This window comes from Myxocyprinus asiaticus, chromosome 8, assembly GCF_019703515.2.
Source record: "Myxocyprinus asiaticus isolate MX2 ecotype Aquarium Trade chromosome 8, UBuf_Myxa_2, whole genome shotgun sequence".
NCBI classification, from domain to species: Eukaryota; Metazoa; Chordata; class Actinopteri; order Cypriniformes; family Catostomidae; genus Myxocyprinus; species Myxocyprinus asiaticus.
Genome location: NC_059351.1, coordinates 42595204 through 42609390, shown reverse-complemented (window position 1 = coordinate 42609390; position 14187 = coordinate 42595204). Strand labels below are relative to the sequence as shown.

The 14187-nt window shown below is 37.8% G+C and overlaps 1 protein-coding gene across 2 annotated transcripts in view; it reads left to right on the top strand.

Annotated features, from left to right (window-relative positions):
• The window catches only part of LOC127444566 (catenin alpha-2), a 784313-nt gene that overhangs the window by 139087 nt on the left and 631039 nt on the right, over window positions 1–14187 (top strand). For both annotated transcript variants that reach the window (XM_051704010.1, XM_051704013.1), the window contains exons 4-5: window positions 3258–3424; window positions 12315–12434. In XM_051704010.1, coding sequence (XP_051559970.1) covers window positions 3258–3424; window positions 12315–12434 — 287 coding nt within the window. The remainder of the gene's footprint in view (window positions 1–3257; window positions 3425–12314; window positions 12435–14187) is intronic.

Below are 14187 nucleotides of genomic sequence, written 5' to 3'. Positions count from 1 at the left end.
CAAGGATCTGCAAAGCTGTCATTGTTGCACGTGGAGGATTTTTTGATGAGAACTCATTTTTTTTTTTTTTTATTGCAATAGTATTTTTTCACATTATTAATGTCCTGACTATACATTGTGATCAGTTAAATGCCACTTTGGTGAATAAAAGTACCAATTTGTTTCCATAAGAGCAAAATCTGTACATTATTCCAAACTTTTGGCCGCCATTGTAACTAAAAATAAAATAAAATAAATACAATACAATACAATACAATACAACATAGCCCATACCCTTACTCCTGGAAGCTGCGTAAAGTCAGCCAATCAGGTGGGACTCTCGGTTTGTCCAACCAATAGAAGATGAGAGGAGTGTTTGGGAAACCTGTTTGGAAACAGTTATTATTTTTGCAGTTCCTTTTGGTCACACTAGTGGCATAGAAATTACACAATTCACCTTTAATCTGAAGATGCCAATATGTACTAAAATGTAATTTATACTGAACAGAAATCAGTGAGTTACTGTATATCTATTCTATTCACTAGTTCCATGGTTACATTATGCTTTTACTGTATGTTGGAATCAATAAGCGGTTTTATATATACAGTAGCTATGATGCAAATGAGATTATAATTTCCTGGGGTTAGTCCATGAAGGTAGAGCTGCCAAAACAATGTAGAGAGCCAGAGGAGAGTGCTGACATTTCCCCCACATTTAGAGGGACTACAGGGAGACACTGTTAAGAATAGCTGGCATTCTGTCATTTCACTTCAGCATGTGAGAGAAATGCACCACAGAACAGACACGCAAACAAAAGCACGTCCATATTTATTGTGTTCATGCAAGTGTTCACCCACACAGTGCCAAAACAGGCACGCGAACACAACTCCCTGACTAAACAAGTATTCTCTACTTCCCTCCCTATTTCTATGGACACTTCTATGGCCACTCGCTTTCAACTCTCTATATCATTCTCAGATTAAATGACATTTGTAAATGTCCCAGTCGGGCTTTTTTTAACCTGTCATTAATCAACTCTCTCCTGCCTGTGGCACCTTTTCAGATGGAGGGTGGGAAGTCTAGTTACTTTAAGATCATTACTCGTTTCTGTCAATAGGGCTGAACCCTGAGACAAATTGCACATTTTCACTGTTTTAGCAAGCATGCTGCACACAAGTAACTCAATGATGTTTTTTGAAACAATTTTTAGGCTTGAAAAGGATAGTTCACCCCCAAAATGAAAGTTCAGTGATCATTTACTCACCCCTCATGTTGTTCTAAAACTGTATAACATTCTTTTTTTTTCTTTTTTTTATGTGGAACACAAATTGAGATGTTATGCTGCCTTCATGTGCTATCAGAGTTATCCTCCTTCCCACTTTTGAAGTGGCAATTACGAGTAAGTTGTTCAAGTGCTTTCTTGTTGGAAAGAACAGGAAACATGAACGACGTCAGGTTCATTCATACATATTTCTTGAGGCCTATGGTTTGACACGATAATACATATCACTCAGCTTGCTGACGATAATGCATTTTGGTCAAATACAATTATCTATTTTCAAGGTGTAAAAATGTACAGCATGCATAGAATGGTTGCTGATATACATAAATGAATATGACCAAAATGGCAAGTGCTAACGATTAGCTGTATTTAGAAAAATTAACAAGACCTCTCATGCAAAACAGAAACTGTACTCTCCTCCACCATGTTGAAAGTTTAGAACTCCTCCCATCTCGGAAACTCGGGTATCAAAATTATCTCTGGATTTCCCAGTCGTAATTATGACTTGAGGGGTCATTCATGTGCAACTTCTGAGTGGGAAACTCATATTTATGATAATTCCGATAGCACGTGAAGGCAACATTAGGCTGTATGGTAGTCTCATTCATGTATGATTACATCATACAATGAAAGTAAATAGAGACTGAGCCTGTTATTCGGTTTAACATCTCTTTTTGTAACCCACAAAAGAAAGCAATTCATGTGGGTTAGGAACAGCAAGAGGGTTAATGATAAAATAATAAACATTTTTGGATGAATTTGATATATCTGAAACTTAATGAGATCACATGACTAACCAAATACTATACTCACTTTATCTTTGTAACCCTCTATTATTGGATATTTACTGTACATTTGTAGAATAAATTGATTAGTGGTGACAACTATTTCAGTGATATTTCTACAATCCCATCTGCCATTGCGTTCATGCTATGTTGCATCCACACCAGTAGGTGTCAGTATAAAGTCCAAGACCACTGTGGCTAAGTTGTTTAGAAAGATGAGTAAGAGAACTAACAGCATAAACATTTCCTGGCAGAAACAGGTATGAGGAAATCGTGCTATTTTTACAGTATTTCACATTTTAAGGTGATAGAAAAGGCATTAAAACTATGAAACATGCACAACTGGAAGTATATGATTTATGTAGTGCCCAAAAAATGTTAAACAAACCAATATAAAATATATTTTACCTTTTTCAAATTAGCCTCCCTTTGCCTAGATAACTGAACTCTGAACACTGTGCATTCTCTCAACCAATTTCACGAGGTGCCACATGCAAGGGTGTAGATTTGGCTTGAACTTTGAAGGGGTTGCAACACACATTTACATGCTTCCATTTACCATGGTATAACTATTGGGGAGTGGGGGGGGGGGGGGGGGGTTGTACTTGCTTGTTTTGATTATGGGGGGGGGGGTGGGGTGGGGGGGGGGTTACCTCCTATTTGTATGTTATGTTAACTTTTTCATCAAGCGGTTTGTAAAATCATGACAATCATAAATTCGGTCAAGTGTTTCCAAACTTTTGACTGGTAGAGTATGTGTGTGTGTTTGTGTGCAAAAAAGAGGAATAGAGCGACAAAATACACTGTTATGTACCAAAGGGTCGCAGCATGATGCTTTTGATGTCCCTTCTGTGGTTAAAGTTCTAAAAGTTTACATGTAAAAGTTGCAAAATATTGAGTCACACAAGTGATATACTGCATATTCATGGATGACACAGTTTGACCGAAACTGGTGCATCATTTTCCAGACACCAGCAGCCCTGCACATACTGTTTTTGGAGTGTGCTATTCTACTAACGAGCACTCTTAGCAGTCTTGTCTGTATTCATAGTTTATTTCTCTGATAAACAGGTGCCCAGCTATTAATAAACCATCGGCATGTAAATGCAGTCTAATTTGTCAAAACAATTTTTTAAAAAGCTTGAGGGATTTGCTGCAAGGTGTAACAATAAACATTTGTCATTTTGTCTTTCCTGCTTGTTTTGTGTAGGTGATACCATGCGTGTGGCCTCCTCAGAGTTTGCGGATGACCCCTGCTCCTCTGTGAAACGTGGTACCATGGTTCGTGCGGCCCGTGCCCTCCTATCTGCCGTCACTCGCCTCCTCATCCTAGCTGACATGGCCGACGTCATGAGACTCCTGGCTCACCTGAAAATTGTATGTTCTCTTGTCCAGTCGCTTTCCTGTCTAGCTCCACCCTTTATCTCTGATTGGTTGTTTTAACAGTGATACCCTCTTTAATAATAATAATAATAATAATAATAATAATACATTTTATTTATAAAGCGCCTCTCTCACACTCAAAGCACTACAGCACAAATACAAAGAAAATAAATCTTAAAAATAAAAAGCAAAATAAAACTCAACAAGGAAGAATAAAATGAAATAAAGTACAATAGCAGATAAAAATAAAACACTTGCTGTATTTCACTTGCCATAGATGTGGCTGTCTTGTCAGGCACTTCTCATGCACCTTACAGTCAAGCTGATCCCACAATTTATGCAACCAAACTGAGACCCAGTGAATTAAACTGAAGTGGATTCAATCAATATAAGCTATTTTAAAAAGATGAGTTTTTAATAATTTCTTAAAGCAGTTCAACGTGGGAGCATTCCTAATAGAAGTAGGCAGCGCATTCCATAGTCTAGGGGCAGTGCATGAGAAAACTCTCTCCCCCATAGTTTTTAATCTGCAGGAAGGCTGCTGGAGACTAAGAGAGCCAGCAGAACGGAGAGAGCGAGAAGGTGTGTAAAGAGTAATAAGATCACATAGGTAAAAAGGAGCTATTCCATGTACTGCTTTGTATGTACGTGCAAGGACAGGAAGCCAATGTAACTGAGAGAGCACGGGAGTAATGTGTTGACGTTGTGATGTATTAGTGAGAACACGAGCAGCTGAATTCTGAATGTATTTTAATCAGGTAAACCTGAAAAAAGTGTGTTGCAATAATCAATTCTGGAACTAATAAATGCATGTATAAGTCTTTCTGCATTAGGCAATGAGAGAAAGAGCGTAATCCTGGCAATATTTCTAAAGTGCTAAAATGCAGTTTTTGAAACACTCTTTATGTGTGCATCTAATGTTAACTGTGCATTTAAGATAACGCCAAGGTTACGTGCTTTATTGGTGGGAAGTACCAGGCTATTATCAACTGTCAATTTAAAATGATTACACTTTTGAGTAGCTGCTGGTGTACCAATGATTAGAACAGTTTAGTTTAAGAAAGTTAATTTGCATCCATGTTTTATTTTATTGCAAACAGTCAGTAAGAACTGTTGCAGTGGATGTAATATCAGGCTTGGTGCTGAAGTAGATCTGAGTGTCATCAGTGATAGCAGTGATACCCCAAGCCATATTTCTTGATGATCTGACTAAGGGGCAGCATGTAAATGCTGAACAATATGGGACCCAAGACCGACCCTTGAGGAACACCCTGACAAACTTTTGCTGTTTCCGATTAGTTTTTTCCCAAGACAACAACCTGGGACTGATCCGTAAGATAGGATCTAAACCAATCCAGCACAGTACCCGAAAGTCCAACCCACATATGTTGCCTTTCAGTTAGAATGGTATGACAAACAGTGTCAAATGCAGCACTGAAGTCTAACAAAACTAAAACACTACAGGCTCCGGAATCGGCTGTGATAAGGAGGTCATTCATAACTCTAACCAGAGCAGTCTCAGTACTATGCCCAGATCTAAACCCTGATTGAAAAGGGTCATGTAATTTATTAAGTAACAAGTGACTGTGAAGTTGTGCCGCTACGACATGTTTAAGAACCTTAGCCAAAAAATGGGAGATTTGAAAAAGGTTTATAATTTGAATGGTCAGATACAGTTGAAGTCAAAAGTTTACATACACTCAGGTTGAAGTCATTAAAACTTAATTTTTTTAACCACTCAACATATTTAATATTAGCAAACTATAGTTTTGGCAAGTCATTTAGGACATCTACTTTGTGCATGACACAAGTACTTTTTCCAACAATAGTTTACAGACAGATTGTTTCGCTTTTAACTGACTATATCACATTTCCAGTGTATCCGAAGTTTACATACACTAAGCTAACTGTGCTTTTAAGCAGCTTGGAAAATTCCAAAAAATGATGTCAAGCCTTTAGACAGTTTGCCAGTTAGCTTCTAATTGGAGGTGTACCTGTGGATGTATTTTAAGGCCTACCTTCAAACTCAGTGCCTCTTTGCTTGACATCATGGGAAAATCAAAAGAAATAAACCAAGACCTCAGAAAAAATAAATGTGATACCACGTTCATCTGTACAAACAAATGTACGCAAGTATAAGCACCATGGGACCACACAGCCATTATACTGCTCAGGAAGGAGACGCATTCTGTCTCCTTGAGATGAATGTAGTTTGGTGTGAAACGTGCAGATCAATCCCAAAACAACAGCAAAGGACCTTGTGAAGATGCTGGAGGATACAGGTATACAAGTATATATATCCACAGTAAAACAAGTCCTATATCGACATAACCTGAAAGGCTGCTCAGCAAGGAAGAAGCCACTGCTCCAAAACTGCCATAAAAAAAGCCAGAATACAGTTTGCAAGTGCACATGGGGACAAAGATCTCACTTTTTGGAGAAATGTCCTCTGACCTGATGAAACAAAAATTGAACTGTTTGGCCATAATGGTCATTGTTATGTTTGGAGGAAAAAGGGTGAGGCATGCAAGCCGAAGAACACCATCCCAACCGTGATGCATGGGGGTGGCAGCATCATATTGTGGGGGTGCTTTGTTGCAGGAGGGACTGGTGCACTTCACTTAATAGAGGGCATCATGAGGAAGGAAATTTATGTGGATATATTGAAGCAACATCTCAAGACATCAGCCAGGAAGTTAAAGCTCGGTCGCAAATGGGTCTTCCAAATGTACAATGACCCCAAGCATATCTCCAAAGTTGTGGCAAAATGGCTTAAGGACAACAAAGTCAAGGTATTGGAGTGTCCATCACAAAGCCCTGACCTCAATCCAACAGAAAATTTGTGGGCATAACTGAAAAAACATATGCGAGCAAGGACACCTACAAACCTGACTCAGTTACACCAGTTCTGTCTGGAGGAATGGGCCAAAAAGTCCAGCAACTTATTGTGAGAAACTTGTGGAAGGCTACCCAAAATGTTTGACCCAAGTTAAACAATTTAAAGGCAAAGCTACCAAATACTAACAAAGTATATATAAACTTCTTGCCCACTGGGAATGTGATGAAAGGAATAAAAGCTGAAATAAATAATTCTCTCTACTATTATCCTGACATTTCTCATTCTTAAAATAAAGTAGTGATCCTAACTGCCATAAACTGGCAATGATTTCTGCGATTAAATATCAGGACTTGTTTAAATGTATTTGGCTAAGGTGTATGTAAACTTCTTACTTCAACTGTATGTCACACCCAGCCTTTTGAAGGACTGGTTTGACAGCTGCAGTCTTAAGAGCCAATGCCACAGTCCCAGTATCAAGTGAAGTATTTACAATTTTCATAATGAGGGGGCCAGGCATCCCTTAAGAACAGGGGTAGGAAGAGGGTCAAGTATACAAGTAGTTGCATTTATCTTCATCACCTATTCAGAGACAAAATCATTATTAACAGTAGGGCTGGGCGATATGTCTTAAAATAGTATATCTATTATTTTTTCAGCCTATTGACGATATTCGATATATGTATCTTGATAATTATGTATTTGTCTAAAATGGCTCAAAAGTGTTTTTTTTTTATTTTATTTTATTTTTTCTTTATTTATTTTTTTGGTAGTTTTTTTCTTTTTTCTTTTATCAGAGAAACCATCATTTCATCCAAACAGCTATTGTAGTCAAGTAGATTACATATTTTAAAGACATTCAATTAAAATCTAATAATTAGTTTTTCATTAAATAAACACAAGAATGAAATTCAATCATTTTGATTGATATGCAATTTATATTTATATTTCATACTCAAGTAGCAATTATATACATAGTAGCTTAATAAAAAGCATTATTTACCTTTGTTTTTACTAATACTTTCTTGTGATTGAACAAGGTGTGCAAAGCTACTTCACTGACTTATTTTTGAAAACCCAGTTGAACATTGCATAGGGTGACCATACGTTCTCTTTTTCCTAGACCTGTCCTCTTTTTCGGAACATAAAAAGCATCCGGCCGGGGTTTCTAAATTTGCGAAAATGTCCAGGACTCGGCTTTAGTTGCATTATGATGTGCATCTAGTGCATCTAATACTTCATTGTGTGTGCGCGCATATTTGCATTGCTTTAACCACTCTTTGTAAGTCCCGCCTTCTCGCACACCAATTGGTCTATTATAAGAGGCTTGCAGCAACTATTGGCCAAATTCCTGCCTGTCAATCTCTCCACGAATGCGCAAAGCGCTGTTGTGGCATCAAACAGTTGCTTGACAGTAGCAGCAAATGACAGCTGAGTGGAAACAATGCCCAGACAAAAGTGCAAATTTACAGAAGATTTGCACAAAAAATTCCCATGCTTTCGTCCAGGTCGAGATCCGTGGGAAGCAGAATGTATGACATGTAAAGCTGGCACTTATGTGTCAGTTGCTAATAAAGGTGCAAGTGATTTAGAAGCACACATTAGCTCTGCGAAGCATAACGGGCCAGCAAAAGGTGAAAGTTCATCAGGTAAATTAACGGACTACTTTTTGCGACCAGGTAAAATTGTTATCACACTGCTTCATTTTCCATGGCCATTCAAAATAATAGTCATAGTAAATGAAGGTACACTCATGGCATCAAATATTTTATTTTAGTACATGGGCATTCAAAAGAATGTTGGAAAGTTTTATTTTTTTAATATTTATGTTGTGCTAATAGAGTGTCTTTTTCACTGTATTAAAGTTTGCATTCATAGTAACACTGTTTTGAACCCTATTATGTCCTCTTTTTGGAAAGCCAGAATATGGTAACCCTAACATTGCATAATACTAAATTATTACTGTGGGGCACTTCAGGTTGATTATTATAATATAATGCTGAATTATCATTATTATTCTGATTATTAGATGTGCATTATACAAAATATATGTATTTATGTCCTGTTTACTTCACCTTCACCTGGGGGCTTTTATTTTGACACCGAAAGTTCTGTTGTATTTACTTCAGCTTCACAAGGATCTTTAATTTCGACATGGCTGTGTCTCGTTTGGAAGGCCGCGTCCTCCAGAGGTCACAATTGTTGGCCGCATACATCATCGAGGCTGTCTCGTTTCAGAAAAGCGAGTAGGATACTTCGAATGCAGCCTTCGAATGCGACCTTCTTTCACGGGAATCGTGGGCACTCACAACCCACAATTCTTTGCTTCAACGGAAATGTCTAAAAAAATAAATGATGCCAATTTGCCCGTAAATATGATGTTCAAATGCAAGGAATGTTAATTCCCAAGTTGAAGTACAGCAGTAGATGGATGCAGAGTATATAATATGTATAATTATATTAATATATAATTAAAATAAAGTATTAGACTAAAAGTACACCTGTAAAATCTATTTTCTTTTCTCTTTACATCATTATAAATCTCCTAAAATGTACCTCATACATACCCTTCCAGAGGGACTTTGTTCCCTTCTCACTCAAAGCGCTCACGATTATTAAAGAGTGGTGTGCTGTCATAGCAACTATGTTACGTTCCGTTTCCGTTTTGTCCTACGAAGGCCATCTTGTTTAAACAAGGCTTGTTTAAAGGAGGACACTCAGTATACTGCAGCCTTCAAAGGACGCGTCCTACCTAGCATGCAGCCTTCGAAACGAGAAACAGCTTAGGCAATGTGTATTTGACAGTTTACAATGTTCCGCATTTCCTGAAACGCTGTAATCTCCTAGTTTTCTGTTATTCTGTGCCGCATTTGCAGATTTGTATAAAAACTTGTAACTGTTACTAATGTTTGGAATTGCACAAATGCTTGAACCTGCATTATTTTGATTTCACAATGCACGTGAACTGATCTGTGATCGGTGCCATGCGTGTGCACACAGATCAGAGCGTCACTGGTTTGTTCTGAATCACACACACACAGACCATGTTTATCTGTCTTTAAATCACAGCCTTTTGTGGATTAACAATCACATATAACCAACTAGCCATTGTGATGTTATTTTTTTTTTAATTGTGCCGCCCTGAAGGATCGTGAAATTAGTCTACTGATGCACTCTTTATGAAACTTAATGGCCAAATGATTGAATTAAAATTATTGCAATATTCAGGATATTGGTCAATTTTTACATCGTCAGCAAAATTATCTTGATTATATCGATAATATTTGATAAATTGCCCAGGCTTAATTAACAGTAGTAAAATTAGAAAACATAGTGACAGGTACATTCTTTGGTAAAATCTCAATTGATTCAGACCAATGAATGTACCTGTCACAGAGCAGATGCAATACAATTATAAATGTTCTGAATTTTAGCAGAAAAATAATGTATGAACTCATTACACTGTTCAACAGAAAAACATGTAGGTGAATTAATAGGTTTTAAGAAGTTTGTTGATAGTCTTAAACATCAATTTTGGATTTGTAGCACCATTACTAATTATTTTTTAATAATGTGCATCTTTTGCTGCTATAAGAGCATCATTATACTCAGTCAGGTTTTGCTCGAACATGAGCTTGTGGACAGTTAAGCCCTTAGCTCAAAAAATACAACACGCTCTCTCCTGGGGGCAAACACATCCAAAATAGATGATAAGGCAAAGTTATAATCATCAACTGAGTTAAAGGAAACTCAGAAACAGAGCAGGAGAAAAGGTCATGATCAATGTGTTTTTACATTACTAAAAATGATGACAGAGTCTTTTGAAGATCTTAAAGAAGGAGCAACTATATTAAAAGTAAGAAGCTTATGATCACTAATGATCATTTCAGCACTCTCAAGCTGGTCAATGTCAACACCAACAGAGCAAACCAAATCCAGTATATGACCAAATTTATGGGTTGGGGAGTTAAAACAATCCAGCACATCCAGAAAGTTTACTACGTCATTACAATTTGGGTTGTCCATATGGATGTTAATATCAACAGTTAAAATCATAGCTTGAAAGATGGAACTAACAAGTGTCAACAGTTCTATGAGTTCATAGAGGAATTAGGTTTCGGAGGATGGTAAATTAAAAGAACAAGAACAGGGAATGCACCATTAATTTTAAAATCAAGACATTCAAATGATGAAACACTGGGTACTGTTATCTCCGTAACAGACACAGCAGATCTGTAAATAACAACAAAGCCACCATCTTTCCCAGTAGAACGTGGCTTTTCAGTGTATCTGTAACCCAGTGGAGGCACTCATATTTAAATTTAAAAAGTAATTTGACTGATGCCAGGTTTCACACAGGCAGAAAAAATCAAGGTTTTTATCCACAACAGCATCATTGAGCAATGCCGATTTCCTGTTCATTGAACGTACATTCAGATGAGCGAGTTTTTATTTTCTCCAATTTTCTCCTTTTTTTTTCTCCGCAATTTGGAATGCCCAATTCCCACTACTTAAAAGGTCCTCGTGGTGGCGCGGTTACTCATCTTATTCCAGGTGGCAGAGGACAAGTCTCAGTTGCCTCTGCTTCTGAGACAGTCAATCCGTGCATCTTATCACATCGCTCTGCATGAGATCACGGAGACTCACAGCATGTGGAGGCTCATGCTATTCTCCGCAATCACCACGCGCCCCATTGAGAGCAAGAACCACTAATCGCGACCACGAGGAGGTTACCCCATGTGACTCTACCCTCCCTAGCAACCGGGCCAATTTGTTTGCTTAGGAGACCTGGCTGGAGTCACTCAGCACACCTTGGATTCGAACTCGCAACTCTAGAGGTGGTAGTCAGTGTCAATACTCGTCAAGGCCCCAGATGAGCGAGTGTAATAGTTTTGAGACACGCCGTGTCACTGCGCTTGTCAGCACAATTCTGTGGGTAACATAAGTTCATTGAGTAGACACCATGGTTAATATAGTTGTCAGAGGACTTGGAACTGGACCACAAAACATTCATGCCAACGCCTGAGAGATTAAATTTCTGACGGGAGCCTCTATGAAAATATCTGGGCCAGCGTAAAAGTTGCAGTGATCGTAAAGTTCTTGTCACACAAATATTAGGAGGTGAGAGATGAATAACATTCATGTAATTTCTCTTGCTGACGGTCGTCAATTATGCTTCACATTTTGCATTTGTATTTCCAAGGTAGATAAGGCTATTTTAGAAGGGCTAAGTTAAGGCTTTTTGCTTTCATACCTCAATTTTCACACAGTTTTGCCCCTAATCCCTAGCTTCTAGTTATGATATTCTATTTTCTGTCTGTCTTTTCCCCAGAGGTGTTGAGACAACAGACACAAATGCATTTTTACACTACAGCCTCGTAGTGTAGTTTAGTCTTTTAAAACTAAGCCAATTTTTAACCAGAGGCCTCAGTTTTGTATTGTCACTAAGCAAATTAAAGTTACCCAAAAATTAAACTTCAGTCATCATGTACTCATCCTAATGTTGTTCAAAACCTGTTTCTTTCTTGTGTACAAAACAGAAGGAGATGTTAGGCAGAATTTTAAATCTTAGTCACCATTTACTTTCATCTTTTATTGTAAAAAAAAAAAAATAAAAAAATAAAAAATAGAGTCATATGGGAACAACAAGAGGTTAAATGATGACAGAACATTAATTTTAGGTGAACTATCCCTTTAATCATCTGTGAAATATAATTGTAGTGCCGGTACAATTTGTGGAGTGTGGGATGTGGCTGACAAACTTTCGGATGTCCCACATGGGACACAGAGTCACCCTTTTCTTCTTCTACTCATTACAGACAGAAAAAAAAAAAAAAACAACAAAAAAAAAACATGATTTGAAGTCTGAATTTACATTATATATATCCCAGGAGAATCTTTAGTGAAAATACTTTTTGCCAATGAAAGTTAACCATCACTCAACTGTATCAATTGAAGTGCTTTGCGGAACTTTTAAAAACTTTTGGTGTTTAAACTGCCAAACTGTGGAATGTGTTTGTGAGTGTTGATTTGTGTGTGCTTTTGTAGGTGGAGGAAGCTCTTGAAGCCGTTAAGAATGCCACCAATGAGCAGGACTTGGCCAATCGTTTTAAGGAGTTTGGGAAAGAGATGGTGAAGCTCAACTATGTGGCGGCTCGCAGGCAGCAGGTATTATAGAGTATCACTTTAGACATGGATCCTGTGCGCTGTCTACAATATCTGCTTCTACAATATTCAAAAAGCTATTATTGTGTACAGTATAAAGTCAACATGCAATCAAAATTGACACCATTTACTTTCTCTGTACACACTCTTGGTCTTATTGTGAACAATTCAATGGTGCACATTATTTCTAAGAAAAAACAAAACAAAAAAACATCTATTCCAAAGATAAATCAATGTTAGAAGAACTTGCTCCACTGCAACTTTTTTTGGCTGATGTCATCTTGACTGTACAGCTGTTGGTTTATGTTAACCAATGTTGGTTACTGCTAACCAATAGCCAAATAGATATTTAGTCATTGTTTAAGCTACTGTTGTAGTTAATTGGGCACAACACTCTGGTTCTGGAAGTAAAAATCAAATCTTTATTTTTTTTTTATTATTTTTTTTTCATAAGGGAATTGATTATTAACAATAACTGACAAACCTTTAAAGACCTACCATGAGCTCTGAGGTTGTTAATCGTTGGTATATGCTTCTGTTGACGCCAACAGTCCACATTATTTCAGCTTTGTTTTAAAAAATCATATTGAATATTTTAGACTGCCCACTACCATGACACAGTGTGAATGACGCTATCGAGCCTACACTCTCAAACTATTTGTACATTTGTATGTTTCTGAATATTTTTCATTATACTTTAAATATATTGATTTTGTTCTTAGAATCATCAACTTTAAATCAATTGTTTTATATTTTTCCACCATTCTTAATTCAGAATCAGCTTTATCAGAATCAGCTTTATTGCCAAGTATGCATACACTTACAAGGAATTTGTCTTGGTGACAGGAGCTTCCAGTGTACAACAATACAAAAACAATACAAAAACAGCAGCAAGACATAGATAATAATAAAAAATAAAAAATAAATCTAATTATACACATATGTACAGACACACACATACATACATACACACATACACAATTTTTTTTTTTTCTCAGAGGAATGAAATGGCAGAAGAGGTTGGATGTGTTGGATAAATATAAAAAAGACTAAACTGTGTATTGCACATAGTTATTGCTTAATGGGGCAATTTAACTGTTCATTAGATGGATAGCATGAGGGAAAAAACTGTTCCTGTGACTGACGGTTCTGGTGCTCAGAGCTCCGAAGTGTCGGACAGAAGGCAACAGTTCAAAAAGGTAGTGGGCAGGGTGAGTGGGATCCAGAGTGAATTTTCCTGCCTTTTTCCTTACTCTGGAAGTGTAAAGTTCTTGAAGGGGGGCAGGGGGCAACCAATAATCCTCTGAGCAGTCCGAACTGTCCTTTGTAGTCTTCTGATGTCTGATTTCGTAACTGAACCAAACCAGACAGTTATTGAAATGCAGAGGACAGACTCCATGACTGCTGAGTAAAACTGTATCAGCAGCGCCTGTGGCAGGTAGAATTTCCTCAGCTGGTGTAGGAAGTACAACCTCTGCTGGGCCTTTTTCACAGTGGAGTCAATGTGGGTCTCCCACTTCAGGTCCTGTGAAATGGTAGTGCCCAGGAACCTGAATGACTCCATTGCTGCCACAGTGCTGTTTAGAATGGTGAGGGGGGTCAGTGTTGGGGTGTTTCTCCTAAAGTCCACAATGATCTCCACTGTTTTGAGCGTGTTCAGCTCAAGGTTGTTTTGACTGCACCAGACAGCCAGCTGTTCAACCTCCCTTCTGTATGCAGACTCATCGTCATCTCGGATGAGGCCGATGACAGTTGT